At 44.0% G+C, this 20,188-nt stretch overlaps 1 protein-coding gene across 1 annotated transcript; it reads right to left on the reverse strand.

Moving 5' to 3' along the window:
• Positions 1 to 368: 368 nt before the first annotated feature.
• On the reverse strand, positions 369 to 19,849 carry cdh10a (cadherin 10, type 2a (T2-cadherin)). The gene is made up of 12 exons (XM_062554266.1): positions 19,708 to 19,849; positions 13,960 to 14,421; positions 10,709 to 11,003; positions 7,481 to 7,600; positions 6,901 to 7,068; positions 6,276 to 6,463; positions 4,802 to 5,055; positions 3,499 to 3,635; positions 3,131 to 3,252; positions 2,927 to 3,035; positions 2,450 to 2,701; positions 369 to 1,369 (listed from the first exon to the last, which is right to left on the reverse strand). Exons 2-12 carry the CDS (start codon positions 14,194 to 14,196, stop codon positions 888 to 890), a joined length of 2,364 nt encoding a protein of 787 aa, XP_062410250.1. The 5' UTR covers positions 14,197 to 14,421; positions 19,708 to 19,849; the 3' UTR covers positions 369 to 887.
• Between the last annotated feature and the right edge of the window lie 339 nt (positions 19,850 to 20,188).

The raw sequence follows: 20,188 nt of genomic DNA on the forward strand, positions 1-20,188 counted from the left end.
TATTGTGAGTCTACAGATTGCTTTAATGGTGAGAGAAGCTGCATACGTGTGGCGGCGGGCATACAAACGTAATCAGAACATATTTTGTGGAATAACTTTAGTTATTTTACCAGACAGAAATCGAAGTCCTTGAAATAGTCCTTGAAATATGCTGTTTGTTTCATGTTCTTGAAGCCCCTCTATTTTCACATCTATATACTAACATATTCCACAGATTAAGATTTCACATAAGCTTTTGCTGTTGGCATCCACTTAATCATACGGAAAAAAACTGCTAATGCCCTCTTTGTTGAATTAAGTAGCTTGATAATCACCAGCAAGTAAGTGGGTGATGCATCTGTTTTCCATTTTTTATTAAAAAAATAAACTTAATATACATAAAAATGTGTGTAGAAAACACAAAGACCCTCCATACATACACCAAAACGTGTGACATCAAAGATGTGTGACATCTGTCCTGATGTGTTTTACAGTTCATTTGACTTCACAGCATGACACCTTTTCAAAATGCAAAAGCCTTCACATGAACCAAAGTATCAAGTATCAAAACCTCCATCAGCCGTTGTCCTTGCACGGAGATTTCAGAGCACATTTGCAAGACAGCTGTACAATCACGGACAATCACCGACGCTCCCAGCACAACACTGCCGCAACACACACCTCAAGGCGAGAGCTGACCTGCACGTGATACAAATGCAACGCAATGTCTTAAAGGCAAATAAACAGATGAAAACGATACACTATAGTGAACGCAATCGCACGCATATTGTGTGTGTGTGTGTCTGTGTGTGTGTGTGTGTGTGTGTGTGTGTGTGTGTGTGTGTGTGTTCAGAGTCACTGCTAAAGTCAACCATGAGCCGAGGCAGGGGAGGGTCTGCCGTGCGCACCTAGGCCTTGTCCTTGGCTATGTACATATCCGCCAGTTTTTTGAACTGCGGGCCCCAGCTGCTGAGGTACTCGTAGTCGTGGTCGCCCTCGGCGAGGCTGGAGCCCAGGGAGCTGAGGGACTCGGCGGCGGAGCCGGTGCCCTCGTAGGCGTACGTGGCCAGGGAGTCGTACGGCGGGGCCGACGGGTCGCTGTCGTTCTCCTGCAGCCGGCAGTTGATGAAGTCTCGGGCGTCGGCGCAGTCCGGCGTGGGGGACGGCCGGTGGTAGGGGAACAGGATCTCGGGGATGATGTCCCGCCGCTGCTTGTTGCTCTCCACGGCCTCCGGGTGGCGCAGCGTGCCGATGTCGAAGGCCTGCGTGTCCTCCTCGCCGCCGCCCTCGTCGTTGTAGCTGACCACGTTGTCGCGCACGTCCTCCTTGGAGATGATCAGCGGCTCCTTTCTTCTCTGCCTCTTCAGAGCCGAGAACAGCACCACGATCACTGTGGGGCGTCAGACACAGGATGATCAGTAAATAACGGATAGAACGTCACATTTCAACGTTCCTTTTTCCAAAAAAGAAGGTGGGTATTCGAGTACGTAATAGTGGAGTGAGTGGGTCTGGGTTGCCCATCTGTCTGTGATTTTTGCCTCATGGGCATCTTGAAACTGGCATGAGAAAACAATGTACTGTATCCACAACAATTATAAATTACATTTACACATTTACAACGCAGACTAAGCAGGCAATTGGACTAATTGCCTTTTGTGTATCAATAAGCAGCACTATACAGAACTAGTGTAATAAGTACAAGGAAAGCAGCAGCTGCCAGATGCCATTAGAATAGACCTCTGAAGTTTGCCTACAAACAAACTGTCATCTTTACCCATATAAGGACATTATTGAGGGGCAGGGGGGCTCTCTAGGGGCTCTCTGTCATTGCTGGGCCCTCAGAATCGTCCTACCCCCCATTTGGTCGGTATACCGTACCCTTCATTATATGGAAATGATTTTTTTTGTCAGGGAAAGTCAGAGAAAAGTCATGGAATTTTACATTTCGCTTAAAGTGGGAGTCCTGTATAGAGATGGACATAGCATACTGTACAGTCAATGGTGTGGCTTGTGTAGAGATGGGCATACAGTAGCATACAGTCAGTGGTGTGGCCTGTATGGGCATAGCATACAGTCAGTGGTGTGGCCTGTATAGAGATGGGCATAGCATACAGTCAGTGGTGTGGCTATGGGCATAGCATACAGTCAGTGGTGTGGCCTGTATAGAGATGGGCATAGCACACAGTCAGTGGTGTGGCCTGTATAGAGATGTACAGTAGCATACAGTCAGTGGTGTGGCCTGTATAGAGATGGGCATACAGTAGCATACAGTCAGTGGTGTGGCCTGTATAGAGATGGGCATACAGTAGCATACAGTCAGTGGTGTGGCCTGTATAGAGATGGGCATAGCACACAGTCAGTGGTGTGGCCTGTATAGAGATGGGCATACAGTAGCATACAGTCAATGATATGGCCTGTATAGAGATGCATAGCATAGTCAGTGGTGTGGCCTGTGGGCCCCTGCACTCACTGAGGAGGAGGATGACGCAGAGCAAGATGGCCACCAGCGCCCCTGTGCTCAGGCCGGCCGACAGGAGAAGCGCCTCCACGCTGCACGAGCGCAGGTTTCCGCCGCCGTCGCAGCCGCACACGCGGATGGTCAGCGTGCTGGTGCTGCTCTGCACGGGGAAGTCGTTGTCCGAGATGACCACGGGCAGGTAGTAGGCGCTCACTTCGTGCCGATTGAACCCGCTCCGCCGGGTCAGGATCCGGGCGGTGTTATCTGATGGACGACGGGAAGCATGCGGTGTGAGATTAAAAGGATCTTTTCAGCAATTCATTAATCCCAACGTCTGATTGAATTCATAATTCAAAAGATTGTGGAAATTCAAACCATAAGGAAACACTTAAAAGGACATACAGTATATGAATGTATATTCAAATGTATGTTTGTATATTTCTTAGTAACATGAACATTTGATATGATGTGACGTGATGTGTCATTTACCTTCATTATCAAGTATTGTAAAATTGGGATTGTTGGAACTTAAACTGAACACGAATTTGTGTCCAAAAAGAGGCTCATCTGTGTCTGTGGCACTGATAGTCTGTATAAGCTACAACAAAAGAGAGACATCATGTTGAATATGTATGCAAATGTCATTAACATCCTCCACCCAACTAATCAGGGAATAAATGAATTTCACTGTACCTGGCCAGCTTTGACATTTTCACAAACAAATGTCTCATAATACATGGCGAATTCCGGGGCGTTGTCGTTGACATCCAGGACCTTGATGAGAACAGGCACTCGGCTCATCTGATGTGGGTTATCTGAAAGTTCAGCACACAGAGACTAGTCAGTCGTCCACCCATTCCTGATCGTCTGCTATTGGGATATTTGAAAAACACCAAAGAAGTTGTTTCGACTCGTGTTAACATTTCTGGATGTTGGCTGAGACGCATGCATTTCACATGCCATTACCCTCTGCAACCCCACATTTATTTCAATTTGCTGCTCCCCTCCTCGCTCCTGTTCCTGGAGCAGTTCAGTGAGTAGCGCGAGTGAAAAAAACTCACTTATTTCAGTGGCAAGCACTGAGATATTGTGCCATTTCGACAGCTCCCGGTCCAATGGCTGCAGGGTTGTAATTGATCCATCAATTGGGTCTATGTAGAAGAGTTTGTCCCGATTTGTATGGTGGTCAATGGAGTACCTGTTTAAAAGACCGAACATATGCACTGTGATTTCCTTCATCACTCTGTAGGCTGTAAATGTGTGAGGCTGCTTCAAGAAAAGTGACCTTTCATGCCGCAATGAGGAGGTTTAATCACGGAAAACTCAACTCACTCCCATCAGAAGTACTACAGTCAGCTGTAGACAGGGGGCACTCTAGCTACACGTGAATATTTGTGTTTTACTGTTGTGGCTTCTTATGCCCTAAAAAGCCTTTATGCCAGTGTTGGTTTAATTAAGAAAATTGAATTTGCAAGGCAAGGTGTTACCAATAAAGTGGAGTAATTTGTTAGTTCCATCTAGGCAGTAACCTTGAGCTATTTGGTGAGCTCTACTGTTAAGGAAATTGCTGAACTTTTAGGTTTGTTACAAACTCATTATGTTCTGTGCTGTACTGTTTAGCTGAGCCCACGGAATTGCACTTAGTTTATTTAATTCTGGAGGTCTAATCTTTCTTTTTTCAGTTTAATTTTAGTTACAGGTGGGAGGTGAAAAAAATATCTGCTTTAAAAACTGCTTAATGCCTTCAGTACAAAGTAGGCTATTTCTCATCTGAAATAAGCATGGGATATATTGCATATGCCCAAATAGTTATTGTCTCCCCATTCTGAATAGGCTATAGTCAAATAAAGCTCTGGACAAGAATATTATTTACAAGATAAAACTGCTAAGATGAAATCTGAGCCGAGCTCTATTTATAGATGCTATCTGTCATGCTGTTTATGTGGTAGATGTTCTCAAAGGAAGATTTTATGTTTGTGTCTTGCATTGTACATAATTTCTCATAATGCCACAATGTAATGGATCGTGAAAGCAATATGTGTCATTTTTTCATTAGTGATGATTGCTGCCGTGACTGTATCTACCCAAGTAGATAGATGTATGGCTTTTTTCTATCTTTCTTTTGTTGGGAGTATTCTAACGTGTTGTTCCATTGGCTGGCAGAATTACTTTATGGCTGTGCTGTTAGAACACTATAGAGGCTAAGGACATTATAGAAGTGTGTATGTTTCTCTATACTATGTGTGTGTGTGTGTGTGTGTGTGTGTGTGTGTGTGTGTGTGTGTGTCTGGGGGGGTTGTTATCTTGTCTGTATGTTGTAGGTCTCTAAGCTCTCTCCAGTCTCTTCACTGGCTGGCCACTCACCTCACTGGGTGGTGAGGACTGTCGGGGTCCCAGGCGGTGACCTTCCCGATGGCGTTGCCTCTGGCGGTGTCCTCCCGCACCTCCACGACATACGGCGACACGCTGAACACCGGCGGCTCGTCCACGTCCTGGGCCGTGATCTTAACGGTGGCCGTGTCCCTGAAGGGCCCGAGCGAGGAGTAGCGCGTGTCCAGCTTAGTGTTGTTCACCTCCACCTTCACCGTGTACACCCTCTGCCGCTCATAGTCCAGTTTCTGAAGGGACAGGACAGCAGACTATCAGGCAAACTCCACAATGCAATACAATATCACTTTGATGAAGGTGTCTATGGGAATACAATACAATACAACCTCAACAATACTGATGAAGGTGTCTATGGGAACACAATACAATACAACCTCAACAATCCTGATGAAGGTGTCTATGGGAACACAATACAATACAACCTCAACAATACTGATGAAGGTGTCTATGGGAATACAATACAATACAACCTCAACAATACTGATGAAGGTGTCTATGGGAATACAATACAATACAACCTCAACAATACTGATGAAGGTGTCTATGGGAATACAATACAATACAACCTCAACAATACTGATGAAGGTGTCTATGGGAATACAATACAATACAACCTCAACAATACTGATGAAGGTGTCTATGGGAATACAATACAATACAACCTCAACAATACTGATGAAGGTGTCTATGGGAACACAATACAATACAACCTCAACAATACTGATGAAGGTGTCTATGGGAATACAATACAATACAACCTCAACAATACTGATGAAGGTGTCTATGGGAACACAATACAATACAACCTCAACAATACTGATGAAGGTGTCTATGGGAATACAATACAATACAACCTCAACAATACTGATGAAGGTGTCTATGGGAACACAATACAATACAACCTCAACAATACTGATTAAGGTGTGTATGGCAACACAATACAATACAACCTCAACAATACTGATTAAGGTGTGTATGGCAACACAACACAATACAACCTCAATACTGATTAAGCTGTCTATGGCTATGGGCACACAACACAATCCATCCTCAATGCTGACTGTATTGTCTTTGTGGACTTGTATGATATAAGGAGTATACAGTATACGTGATGTACATACAATGTGCAATGTGGTAGTTTTTGCACAGTATGTTTGATGAAACTAGCACATATGAAAGCAATTGTTATTGTTTCAGTTTGTGATACTCTGTTTCATTTTTATATGATCTATCTCAGTTCACGGTGACTTTGAAACCTAAATGGTTGGCTGGCATTGATTCAGCCTTGTATAGTCCACAAAAAGTGTAACTCATATCTGGATACGTGATACTGGGTTTGCTTTTTGTAGGAATGTATCACTTGGGCTGATGGATACTCTGTTTACATAGTGGCCAGGTACCTGTTGATAATGCATCATGATGAGCAATATGGGTGCAGTTGCCAGCTCACCTTTTTCACCACGATGATCCCCTCCTGAGTCATTTTGTCCGTGAGGATACTGAAGAACTCCCTCCCATCCCCATCTATAATGCTGTACTCCATCTCAGCGTTCTCTCCTGCGTCGCCGTCTTTGGCTTTTATCGGCCCCACCGTGGAGCCTACCTCGGTTGATTCCGGAATGCTGAGATGGTAAGAACCTTCAAACAAAGAACCAAAAAAAGTGTGAGTAGCCACGTTTACATTTTGAATCCAATTTGAAACGGAATAAGGTCTCAATTGGAATCAAAATTCTCATATAAACCCCTCAATCGGAACAAAAATGCCTGATCCGATCAGAATAATTAATCAGAATGAAAGATGAACATCGGAGTGCCTGCTGTATCTTCCCAAGAAGTAAGCAACCAGTCAAATATTCGAAAGTGCTTGAGAGCACATGATTGAAATAGAACGTACCCCATGTAAACAGACACTACACATTTTTCAATCAGAATTGCAATCGTTTAATCGGAATGACAAAAAAAAAACTGTCCATGTAAACATGGCTGCTGAGTGAGGCTGCTTATTGTCTGGTTGCTAGTTATGGTGTGCATAGTGTAAATACTCATAGGTACTGTAAGCATGCTACTCTACTTACTGGATGAGAATCTTGGTGGACTGTCATTGACATCGGACAGAGTGATGTTGACTGTGGTGGACCCAGAGAGGCCTCCCATCTGCCCTGCCATATCTTTGGCCTGGATGACCACCTGGTACTTCTCCCTTACCTCCCGGTCCATATTGGGTAAAGCTATTTTGATCCACCCTAATTAAATGATTACATGCAAAATACAAAATTAGTACACCAGAAAAACACCAGCATGGTTGCCATATTCTGTATGTGCTAAGTGACCTAACACAAGAATGCAGTTTCAACATTAAATCCAGAGAGAAAAAAACCGAATGTGCTCGAGAAGGATTAGCATAATATAAATAAGATGCAACACATTATCTACTCCATCTAGCTAGCTCCATACAGTCTGAGGTGGCACACACTAGCTCCCTAGCGAGTCTTTGGAGAGTCCCACTGATCGTCAGAAGCTCGGGGCTCGGGTGGGATGAGAAACGTCACTGTCAGATCTGCGCTCTGGCTCATGCCTCCTTGTCAGCACGGCGAGGGCCTGGGGGACACGTGTCAGCTGCGGGCCCGTCTGGCTCCATATGTCCTGCACACCCACCTGAGTCTGGCTCCACGGAGAAGTAGGGCTGACCTTGGAGGATGCTGTACACCAGCTTGGCACTGTTGCCGTAGGAGGAGTCGTCCGCGTCTGTGGCGGTGACTTGGATGACTGGCGTACCTGGAGATTTTTTAAGGCAAACAAGTGAAATGAAATTAGCAGCTTATTCATTGTGTCCCTCTTTAGACCGTCTAACAGTGTAAACACACACCACCATGACTCTGTAAACCAGCAGCTTATTCATTTGTATTCTTCTCTCTTGAGTTCATCTCACAGTGTAAACACACACCACCATGGCTCTGCCACAGACCAGGCTGGAGTGGAATGCACCAAACAAGTGAGGCTTCAACAAGACAATGTAAAAAATCACTTCACGATTAGTCCGTACAATTCTAGAGGGTTTAGGCTACTAGTTGTAAATGGTAAATAATGGCAACAAAGACTGAAGTTTGATGGGAGTAAAGTAAGCATGTATGGAGGAGTGTGTGAATGTACAGTGAGTGTGTGAGTGTTGAGAGTAGATGCTTGTGTCAGAGTGTTGGTATCTGTGTGTGTGAGAGTGTGTGAGTGTGTGTGTGTGTGTGTGTGTGTGTGTGTGTGTGTGTGTGTGTGTGTGTGTGTGTGTGTGAGCGTGTGTTTTGTGTTTGTGTTTGTGTGTATGTTGATGTCTGAGGGGGTGTAAGTGTGTCTTTGGGCCTAGATGGCCCACTCCTGCCCCAGGTGTGAGTAATTATAATGAACCACCTCACAGCTTCACCTCACACAAGCGGTCATCACAACTACATGCAACCGCTTGGCAAGAGAGATGAAATAGAACATCCAAAAAACATCTTCTGTAACGTTATACGCAGAGCCCAGGAGGTGTCATAGCAAGACTGTTGCATGTTGATGTCATTTTATTAATCAATGTCCTCATTTTACTAAATCATACACTTGTTTTACTATTGTGTGCACATCTTACTAAATTATGCTCTCATTCAAATCTAATTGTGTGGTCATTTTAATTATTTAATTATCACATTTTGTTCACAGGAACTGGTAGAGGCAGCCCAATGGACTGTTCTGTGCAGTTAGTGCGCTTGGCTGTCCACACATTAGACATTCCCCTTGATCAATACATCAGAAATGAAACATTGTGAGACTTAAAAGACAAAGTGATTTTTACAGATTAAAAGAGATGGATTGCAATAGCCAATCTCTGTTTTGCACTTTGTAGACAGTCCCTATGCACTCCTCCTTACAGCTAGCTGCACACAATGTTGAGCCATTACTCCATTTTGTGAATATATAGTTTTTAGCTTGGTGTCTACTGTAGCCTACTGTGTCTAGATTGGCTTCTGACTTAATGATCAAGGGGAACCTTATATGTGGGGAGTACAGTGGCCCAAGTCAGCCTGTTGTGCTGGCCTAGTATCTGAATGAAACACACAATAAAAACGTACTGTAACCGAGCATATGGTTTCAGAAAAGGAGTACATGATTTAGTAGAATGAGCACAGGTTTTCAGAATTCAGTTTTGTAAAACATTCTCTTGATACCAAACAATGAATACATCTCACAATGACACCTCCAGGGCTCCTAAGACATGTCGGTGCATCATGAGGAAGTTCGGGCCAGCATGTTGCTATTCAAGGACAAAGTCTGGAAGAAAAATAAACAGCCATCATAGTGAAGAACATAATTAGTTTCTCTCCTAGGTGAGCGCACACAGAGACGCCTGGCACCGTGTTCAGAGTTGAGCTTGAGCAGTCGGAGTTATCTTTATTATATTGCCAGGAAACAGCATGAGACTTTTTAAATATGCATGGGGTATCTATCATCAGTATTTTTAGTCATGCCACCATGTGACAGACTTGGAAGCCAGCGCTTTTAGCCTCTCCCCTATGATTTTGTCTGATTGTCATGATTGATGAGCTTGGAATTAGAATGAGATGTAAAATAGAGAGCAAAATGTGACGGGGGTTCCAGAAAGACAGAGCCTCCGAGCACGAGTGTGTGAATGTTCTAGAAGCAGGGTGCTTTTTTTGAGTGCTTGCGCAAATGGAAAATAAATATTCATCCATAAATGCGCGCCTATTATGCAGGGTAGGCAGAGCAGCAGAGGAGGTAACAGCGTTCAGATGACTGTGATTTTGTTCTCGTTCATTTTTCATCCAGAGAGCCACTCAGACAAACCCGTGCAACTGCGAGGCTGCTGCGGCACATGATTTGGATAGGCTGTATAGTCCACTGGAAATACCTCTGGTTAAACACGGATGGAAAACTCACTAGAGTGAGGAGCCGCATCGGTTCCCCACGCACAGACAGGTGAACAGGCTACAAACGCTGTCTCCCTGTCCTATTTATAGTCGGTAGCTCTAGGATCAGATTTTGCCAATGCTCTCGTCAGAACCTCTTGTTGAGGTTTCTTCTCTTCTTCTCCTTCGGGCCATCATGGGGAACACTAATGAGCTGGGCTAAAATTTGCCTGGCTCCAAAAAATAGCACAATTACCAAAACACCTAGTCCAGTGCCTGCATCAAACAAAGCACCTACACTGGCACATTGACAAAGTGCTCCCACCCCCCCTCCCCCACACACGTCTTTTGTAGATGTTCCTGAACTGTGCTATGTCTATAGACCACAAAAAGAAATCAATCAGAACCCAATTTTGAAGCAGTTGAAGTTATTGTGCTATTCTGCAGTGCACCTGGTTATAGGCGCAGGGGCACAAATCTATTTTTGTTTAAGATCTTCCGAGGATTCATCACTTGCAGAGACAAGTCTATATTATTACAAAATATTGCTGATATATCTCACATGTTATTATTTCAATTTTGCTTGGTCAAAGCTTCAGGTATGGAGCTTCAAGGTTCACACAGATGAAATTTGTGCTTTTCTCCTTCTCCTGGGCTCAGACTAGCATACAAAGGAAAGCTGTCTCCATCCATATAAGTAAAATATCAGGGAGCAATAATCCACAACAGTGGCAGGACACTGACCTGAAATAACCAGCAGAATGAACGCTGGTGTGAAAGCAGCACGCCCTACAGTTCTCTGCACGTCTCCCTTTAACACCCCCCTCACGCTTCACAAGGCCTGTCAAAAAATGAAAATCTCAAAGCCAAAACCATGAAACTAGGGTTGACCTTGCTGAGCCTCTGGTGGCAGCCAAAAATGGTTCCTGTTCACAGCCCAAAACAATGCCATCGTAAAGACGGAAAGATAAAGAGAAAAAGACGCACTTACCGACGGCCGTCATCTCAGGGACGCTGGCCGTGTAGGTGGCCTTGGCAAACTTTGGCTCATTGTCATTGATATCATGGATTTTGATAATGAATTCGGTCTGCGGCTCCAGAGGCCGGTTTGTCCTTGTGTTGACAGCTGTAACTTGCAGCGTGTAATTGGCCTTTTCTTCCCTGTCCAACTTCCTGATGGCGTGGAGATCACCCGTTTTTTCATCTATCTGAAATACAGTCCCCGCTCCTTCTCCGGTGAGGACGTAGCGCACGGTGCCATCAAGTCTGTCCATGTTGGACTGGAGCTGGGTAGAGAAGGCATGCGTTGGTGAGTGAATACCAGAACATTTGCTTGGCAAGAAACTTAGTACTCAAGTGGACAGGGCGTAGCAATTACTTTAAAAAGTGAAGCTCATGATTCAACCGTGAGTAGAGTCTAGGAGGAGGCAAGAGGAGTGATTCAGCTAGTTATAGGCTACCCCAAACCATGTTTGTGTCTACAGATTAGCATGCTGCTATGCATAAATGTAACTGCTAATTGTCTCCAAAAATGTCTGATCAAATTATATAATTGGGTGTACACTACGACATCATTGTGATTTAGGAGTGAAATTATGTGATTAGTTATACAATAATGTATTATGACTACTTTATAAACTTTATAAATGTGTTTATAACATGCTGAGTTTAAGAAAGGTTTCCAGTAAACCTTTAGACAAAGCTAATTTAAAGCTTAGTTTATTTACATGAGGTGCTCTGGTAAAATAATTATTTTCATGAACTGATTGAGTGTTTTCGACAATATTTTCATCCTTTTAAATTTGTGGACAAGGTGCACAGGTGCATAAACATTTTTTTTTAATTTGATGTCTTCCTACAATATTTGAATCCATTTTTGTTTGGTAATATTGCTGTTGAATGTGAATATGACCTAAAATGATGCATGATTTATTACCCTCGAAGCTGTGCAGATACCGAATAATATGCTTCCTGACTTTAAACATCAGGGTGGCTGTCATGTTAGCTGGAAATTGGCTGGAAATTGTGTGCCACTGAAATGTTGACAACATTTGCCAAGAGAGAAAACTAATTTTGGAAATACTTACACACACCATCTGAGACTTGACATAGACTTTGTGGATATTACACACTGACAACTTGATGAATTAACTTAAATGATAACTCCAACCCCTGACAAAACCCCAGAAAATGATTGCAAAGAAGCAGAGAACTCCCCAATGCAAAGTTGCAACCCAACCCAACCTGGACAGAATTGAGCTCTCCCCACCTCTGCTGTATTAGCCTGCTGACACCGCCTGTCTACGTACTTCCACTCAATATCTTTTCCTCACAGTACTCCGTCTGGAATAGCTTGATCTGCCCTCGTTTACTCCAGCAACAGCACCTCCGACCAACCAGCAAACAAAGGGCGTTCCTGAGAGCGATTACATTCAAGTGGCAAGCCTATCGTTATCGTTGTGTCCCCCGTGGTCAACATTCGTCATTACCAAACGTTAGTGATTGAACTCTAATGAATTCAAACTTCAGACAACGTCCACCCACCAGGAAATAAACGTTCGCCAATGGATCTAGGCCAGACTCTCTGCGAAGTCTGGAGTTTGGTCTCCAGCCCACCGCTGTATATCTCTCCGAGCAGTATGTCACAGCATGCACGGGTCCTTTGGTGTTGGGAGAGCAGCAGAGAGTGGAGCTGCTGTCATATACCTCAGTGTCATCAACATCATCTCTGAAGAGTGATGCATGGTGTCTTAACATCACGTGAAAAGCCCCATCTCGCCTCTTTACATGTCAGTATAGGAGGCGTCAAGACATGACACCAAAGTAGCATATTGTGTGATGCCTCAATAATTGCCCTATTTTAAAGAGAAACACAACACGCGACACACATTTTGTCACACATCTTGGTGGGTGTGATTTCGATTGGTTTCCAGCTCTTGTCAACAGTTTCTAAACAAGCCAATTAACAAAATGAAAGTAGTCTATCCAATTCATTAGACATCCTGAGTGGTTGAGGGTGAACAATGATTAATTCATGACAGGTAAGACTTGGAGTCTCATTCATCAAATGCGTATGGCATCTCACTGTATCAGAGACATTCTGAAAGGTATTAACTGAAATAGAGTAACTCATACTGTATATCACAAACCGTAGACCTGGGACCGTCATCGTGATGAATTAATATCGGAAAACATTGTTTGTAAAGGAAGCCTTGACTCAAAGCACGGAAACTGTGCACCGACTGAGAATGCTGAGGGAGAGGATGATATTAAGATGCAGTCTGACCACACAGGCCTGACATCCATTTCTGCCGGCTCTGGCCACCTGGTCCTGGGAATGTTAATGCTTGTCAAAACCGGTATTCTCCGCTTGCCTCCCTGCCTGCCTCGCCGCTCCACTCCTATCAACTCTTTCTCCGTATCCCTCTCTGCTTATCACTCTTTGAAAATACTTAAGCCTCAGTGACTGTGTAATTCATATTTGCTCTGCTTTGCATCCCTTTGATGATACCATAGAGTATAGGGAGATGGGAGACCAAATCGAAAATAGGATGTCAAACCTTCTCATGCTGAACCGAGCCATATGTCTAACCCCCACAGTTCAGGAGAAAAGTCAAGGCGTTGATTTGGGTGGGACTATGCGACACTACAGGAATCCTACATTGCTATGACCTTGGAACAAACCAGGTGTTATTTAGTGGATCTATTGTAAGAGAGCTTTCCAAAAACAACGATGGCAGATGTTATTTAGTTGATATGTAGTCTGAGAGCTCTAGAAACAATGACGCCAGTATTCGCACCAGTTCAGCTGTAAAAGCAACCATTACATTTGTTCACCTTTATGTTATTATTTCACTTCAGTTTCTTCCCTGCATGCTAAAAGCTGCTCCACTATTGAATTGGTTTACACATCTCAGGTAGCGCAAGGCACCATCCCTTTATAATAGTTTATCGGCCTCCTCTTTAGTACATTCATGTTAAATAAAAGAGGCCATGACTTGTGCTATCTGTGTCTCATCTGAGTTGTTACTTACACTGCACTCACTAACATGCATATGCCCCCCTTGTGTATTACATGTGTGCTCCACATTAGATCATGCCCAAGGATAATGCATGCGATGTATAGGCTACATAACCACAACAGAGTGCATTCAGTCCACACAGCACACACCACATACAGTACATACACACTCCACATATCTTCTCAATGAAAGACCCACACACCTCACACTCGAGTCTCACCTTGCCAACATATTGGTATTCATTTGCCGTGTACTCCTCCATCAAGTAGAACTGGTTCCACATCCAGCCTCTCTTGGACCTGTGCAGTACTGCCCCGCCTCTGACCGCCCCAGCGGTCAGCTTCCTGTTCGCCCCGCCGCCGTTGCCGCCGCCAGAGCGAGGCATGGGCCGCGCCGGACTGCTCAGGTGGGAGATGAGGAGCAGGGAGAGCAGAGGGAGGAAGCGATTCATCATCATTACATCGATCAATCCACCGGAGAGAGAGAGAGAGAGAGAGAGAGAGAGAGAGAGAGAGAGAGAGAGATATCCGCGCGTCCGTCCGTCCGTCCGTTGTGGCCTCGCTGGATAATCTAATGAGGGCGAGGCTGCTCGCAGGGAGAGGCCGGAAACAGAGGAGGGGTGGTGGGCAGCACGGGGGAATCTGACATCGTAGTCCACGCTTTGATCTCCCCCCTCGAACCTCTGCAGAGGAAATCAGAGTGGAGAAACATGAACTCCCGGTGAAGGGGAACAGTTGCTTGTCAAGATCTATCAGCCACACAGATCCAGCGATTAGTGGACTCTCACTGGCCACACAGATCCAGCGATTACTGGCCTCTAGCAGGCCAGACTACGGTGGGGAGTTGAGAGAGCAGGCACTCTTGAAAGGCATTTCTCACCTATGTTGAATTTCGTCATATTTAACAAACTCTATGAATCCTCTATGATTGAATCCTCTATGATTAACAGTAGCCCTTCCTCACATGGGCTGAGATGTAACAGCCTGTCAAAAGAGTACAGATGTTGAGTTCTGCCTTGATTGATGCAGATGGCTGATCTTAAAACTCCCAGTGAGTCCTCATCCAGTGGCATATGGAGAACAAAATAATATTCAAATTTTATAACTATAAAATGTGTCTTTTAACTCCATGGAGTTTTACTCCATATGAATGCTGAAGGCTTACATACAATGCAACAGGTGCCAAATACTATGCAGGCCAGGAGGAGTCATTGCAAGATATTTTTGTGTATTGACAGAATGTGCGGTCATTTTAGTAAATTGTGCGCTCATTTTAGTAAATTGTGCGCTCATTTGACTAGATTCCATGCAAAATGTAGTATACATTGGGCTCTCAATTTGATAAACCGTGTACACATTTGACTAAATTGTATACTATATTGTCCACAATTTATGAAATTGTGCGCTCATTGTGTTCATTTTTCTGGATAAACACCAAAATGATCCCTCTTGCAATGACCCCTCCAGTTCCATAAAATCCTGACGGATGCAAAGGAACACAGAAGGCATCTGCCCACTGTCGTCACTGCTCCCAAGCTGATTTAATAGGTACAACGTCTTAGCACTCAGGTCTTCGTCAAGTGTATCCTGAATGCTGCAGGCTAACACCAAAATGAGAGTAGAGATGCTGGTGACCTGTGTCTTTTGAGTCCATCCAATCAACTCGCCCATTCTGTTCTCCAAATGATTCAGACATAGACCACCCCTGAGCTATACTGTACCATAAAGGCCACTACTTTAAATGTATCTGTGTAATGTCCACACAAACTGTCTGGCACGGCTTAAGCATCAGACATGTATTTGTATGGAAGAGATTCAAAACATGTTGGAATTATCATGTCTGTTCACCACATCTCTCTCTGACCTTTGATCCATCTCTTACCCATTCCCAGAGCCTTAATTAAGCTTCACACCCAGCAACACTGCCTGGAACAAATTCAATGTGCATAAACACAGATTTAATCAGAGATGTAAATAAACTCTCGACTTCTCTATGTGATATGTCTGGGGGGTGAAGCTACATTGTGAGTGTGATGACGTGTTAAGCACTGCTGCCGCAATCCCAGCATACAGTATGTTAAATATGTTGGAAAAAGCCCACCAGGCTCATCGTCATTTTTTATCTTATCCATTTTTCGTAGAGCTATGAAATACAGGCCTAAAACATAATGCTGCATACTGAATGCTTTATAATGCTATTATTTGATTTGTTTGTCAGCATTCATTTCCTTAACTGCAGTTTCATCACCTTGCATGACTCATCTTGCTGCTTCCAGTACCTTACAACGTTTTATATTAAGAAAGTAGGGAAATCTGGGAGATTTGAAAACTCGGTTCAAATTTGGATGTCCTGATAGATAGAATGTTTAAAAGCCGCCTGATAAACAGTGATTATCAACGACTTCTATAGAGTGCTGCAAGTAGAGCAAAGTTCTGTCTTTCTATTATCTCACATGGGGAAAACAACAGCATGTTATGTAGGCCTACCACAGTGAAGACAGGATACTGAGATATTACTTAAAGAGATACATCATGTGGAGTTTATTTTTTCGTAGCCATATAATGAGCGGGATAATGTATGGAACGGCGGTCATTATCGGGGAAATAAGTCCCTTCAGGACGAAACAAGACTTATTTTCCCGATAATGACCGGCGTTCCATGGCCTACATTACCCCTTACTATAGTACATCCCCACTGCTTGAGGCTCTGAGGCAGCCATGTCTCCCTGTTTGGTACCACATCAGAGAACTGAAATGCAGATCATTATTATTATGTGTTCAAAGTTAGGCAAATATGCACCTATTACCATTGCTTTTAAATAATATGCCTAGTGCTTAATAGTGTTGTTGACATCATTGTTAATTCAGCATCATGCCTCCAGGCTGCAGAGAGTCAACTCTCTATTGTAACAATTAATCCAGTTTGATTGTTATTATGATTGAACGTTTCAATTATCATTTCAAGCCTTTCCAGGAATGTCATTAGCATAGTGGATATTAATCCAGGATGCATGGTGCATAGCAAGCAGAACTGCACACTGGAAATACCTGACAGCTAATGAATTTCTGATGGCAAGAAGTCAGCGAGTTTAGTGTGTAGTGCGAAACCACAGACTCACTTAGCCTGCTTGAGACAAATTGAGTATGACACTGAAAGTTCTGCTTTTCATCCCTGAATACCTGTTCTTAAGGTTATTCTAAGTTATAAACAGCTTTAGAGCAGATTTTTTAAAAAAAACATTACTTAACTACATATTTGACATTCTTTTTTGAAACCATGAGCCATTTAAAAACCTTAGTCATTACAAGTCTACTGAGTGACAGGGCCCTAATTTAAAAGGCTGAAGTCTAACTAAAGCTAATTTAACAATGAGGCAAAATCTAATGGTATAATTTTCATGCCCTGGCCAAGGTCCTGTGCTCAAACATTGGTTAGTCAACTGAATGCTCCCACACACACACATCACACAATGGCTTTAGTTCATGCACATGACATTGAGTGATTTTGCTCTTTAATTCAAATTAGGGCCCAACGTCTAACTGATACAAATCTGAGGGGAAAAAAAAACCCAAAACTCAAACACTCCAGGGACACATTGAGCACATTGTGAAACAGCCCACCCCCTACACTCCCCCCAAAGCCGTTAGACGTGCCCACGCACTGTGCGTCAGGTGTCTGCCCAGTAGCCCAACATCATCAGCCGTGAGAAAGGTGTTTAATCTGCCTCTGAGCCCACACGTCCGCCTGCCAGCTCCTTCGGCAGAGCGCAGGCGCTTGCGGCATCCCAGCGTCCACTTGGTGGAGCTCAAGAGCTGCGCTGCCGCCTGCTCTGCCCGGCAACCCCCAGCGCCGCCGCCACTGCTACCACGCTCCACCCTCAGCCTCTGTCCATCCATCTCCCCACCTGTCACATAGGATGGCTTTCACAGCTGGCCTCTCCTCTGAAATATTCATGCCATGTCCTCTTTGTTTTGAAACTTTGATACAGATCAGATGCACTGCATGTTGATGGCTCGACCGCAGGAGGCCCTTTGATTCCAGCAGGTTTACAGAATCAAGGCAGTCATTTGAATATAAGATAATTAAACCAAACAGGTTCCAGGGTAGGATCTTTTTTTCTTTTTTTTTCGTTGTTTTCGTTCAAGGGTTTTAATGGCTCAGGTCTTTCCTCTGTACTTGGAAGGAAGGGGCGGTGACATGTTTGGTCTGCTTGAGTTGACTCGAAATTGGAGGAGACATTGACATGATAAACAGTGTTTTGTGAGCCTTTTATAAGAGACTAAATGTCACGAAATGGTGCCATGAGACACAGTCCCCTCCACAGCGCATCCACATAAAGCCTGTTTCTCAGCTCTTTTTTAATTGCAGCTGCCTGTCCTTTGGCCAGCTGTACTGATGGTGTTTAATACTGTGCTCTTCCATTAGTTTCAGCAACAGACATCTATTTAATGTGCTACCCCCTCGGCCCTTTTACAGCAGCTTAAGAGTCTGATATTAATATCACATTACACCACTGCCAAAAATAAATTGATTGTCACTGACTTTTATCTCATTATGGAGCAAATTGCCTTGCTTGAGATCCCACTATTCAGAAGGCAAAGTGTGATTGTGGCCCTGAATGGGGGCACAGGGAGTTTATCTAGTGATTCATCTCCATGTTGAAAGGCAATTATACATATGACACAGGCAGAGGGTGTGTGTGTGTGTGTGTGTGTGTGTGTGTGTGTGTGTGTGTATACTTTAGTTTGTGTAGAACATTACTGCCATAATATGATTACTCATACTTGTAAAACACTCGGACATAGTGCAAAAAACAACATAAGCAGTGGTGATCTTAAAACGGATGCAGTGGTGGCACCAATAAATAATCTGAGGGCGCATTATCTGCTATCTAAGAAGATGACAAAATAGCCGTAAAACCAAGACACATTATAGACAAAGTTGATATACTGACTGATCTGGAAGTTACTAATGGATAACATGATTATCCACGCAGAGGGGATGATGCTTGCAGGGGGAAAAAAAGCAGTGAAGGGCTCTCACCTCAGTGCGCTTTGAGACCGCACCAGACTGTGCTGCTCACTCCTCTAGATGCTGTACTGAGTCTAATCCCACCGTGGGCAGAGGCTTTCTAGCAGAAAGGTGCAGTCGTCTCGCTAAAGCTTCAGCTGCGCACTGTGTTAACAGATTGCAATGTTTGTCCCAGTATTTGTACAGTAAAAGCCTGGGTAAGTCTCCGAGGGGAGAGACAGTGACTGACGCATCAAAGCCTTCGCCATCCCAGAGCCTCATATCTCTAGCAAGGCGGATCAAACACAAACACCTCTAAGCATGCTCTTAGAAATTAAATTGAACTCGCCGAGACGCATGTGTGCTGATATCACAGACTAGGAGTGAACTGGAGACACCAGGAAATACGATTCTAAGTGGAGACATGTTGTGCATATACAACTGGGAGTCTGAAGTTCAGGTCTATAAATAACACCATCCAGTTGTTTTCCATATACTAACTGTACCTTCTTGAAGTTGTTTGTTTTAACTGCTGTTGTAGTAATAATAATAATATTGCTAGTTCAATATCGTACAAGAAAATCCCTCATTTTGCTATGGATAGTTAAGGTATGAATGATCACATTCATCTCCAAAATAATTTTAATCAATAGGCGAACAACTAATATAAAGTGGCACTGATGATGTGACTGACATGGATTTGAAATAAACACTGACATTTAAAAGGGATATATAATTCCATGCGTCTTGAATTGTGTGGTTTTATGATTACAAATTTGCAATATTCTCCTAGGCAAACTTTCCTTAAATTCAATTTACTTGGCAGCAACTCTCACAAATCCATATGCAGTTAACACAGCTGACTCCAAGTGCATCATAGACAGCAACTGTGTGCTCTCATCAGCACAGAAACAGTAACCCCATTCCAGCTATGTTGTCAGATAGAAGTCAGTCCTACCTTTCAGAAAGATCTTGTGTCCCTCTTAGTGCATGTCATCTATCCTCATTTCAGAGCTGAGCCGGGCTTGCGCTCGCCTCTTGGCAGCACTGGGATTCCAACACTGACTACAGTTGTGTGCACGAGCCCAGCTGCCTCTTCCTCTCTCTCTCTCTGTGTCTCTCTCTCTCTTGCTCTCACTCTCTCTCTTTGTCTGTCTCTCACCCAACTGCCTTCTCCCTCCCTCCCTACCTCCCTCCCTCACTCCTTCACTCCCTCACCCCCTCTCTCGCTCTCCCTCACTCTCTCTCTCTCTATCTCTCTCTTCCCTTCACTCTATCTATCTCTCTCTCTCTCTCTCTCTCTCTCTCACTCCCTAACCCCCCTCCCCTCTCTCTCTCATTCTCTCCTTAGCTCTCTTAGTCGCTCTTTCCCCCTCTGTGCACCATGCCAGGCTCTGAGAGACAAGGAAGCAGGGGGTTCTGAGAAGCAGTCTCTGATT

Source organism: Sardina pilchardus, chromosome 2 (genome assembly GCF_963854185.1).
Source record: "Sardina pilchardus chromosome 2, fSarPil1.1, whole genome shotgun sequence".
NCBI lineage: Eukaryota > Metazoa > Chordata > Actinopteri > Clupeiformes > Clupeidae > Sardina > Sardina pilchardus.

Excerpts from the sequence above, each read along its gene's own strand:
- cdh10a (XM_062554266.1), bottom strand. The coding sequence starts at position 14,196 with ATGATGATGAATCGCTTCCTCCCTCTGCTCTCCCTGCTCCTCATCTCC. Across the intron at positions 5,056-6,275 it reads GGATCATCGTGGTGAAAAAG|AAACTGGACTATGAGCGGCA; the intron begins GTGAGCTGGCAA and ends CTGTCCCTTCAG. Across the intron at positions 3,253-3,498 it reads AGTGCTTGCCACTGAAATAA|ATAACCCACATCAGATGAGC; the intron begins GTGAGTTTTTTT and ends CTGAACTTTCAG.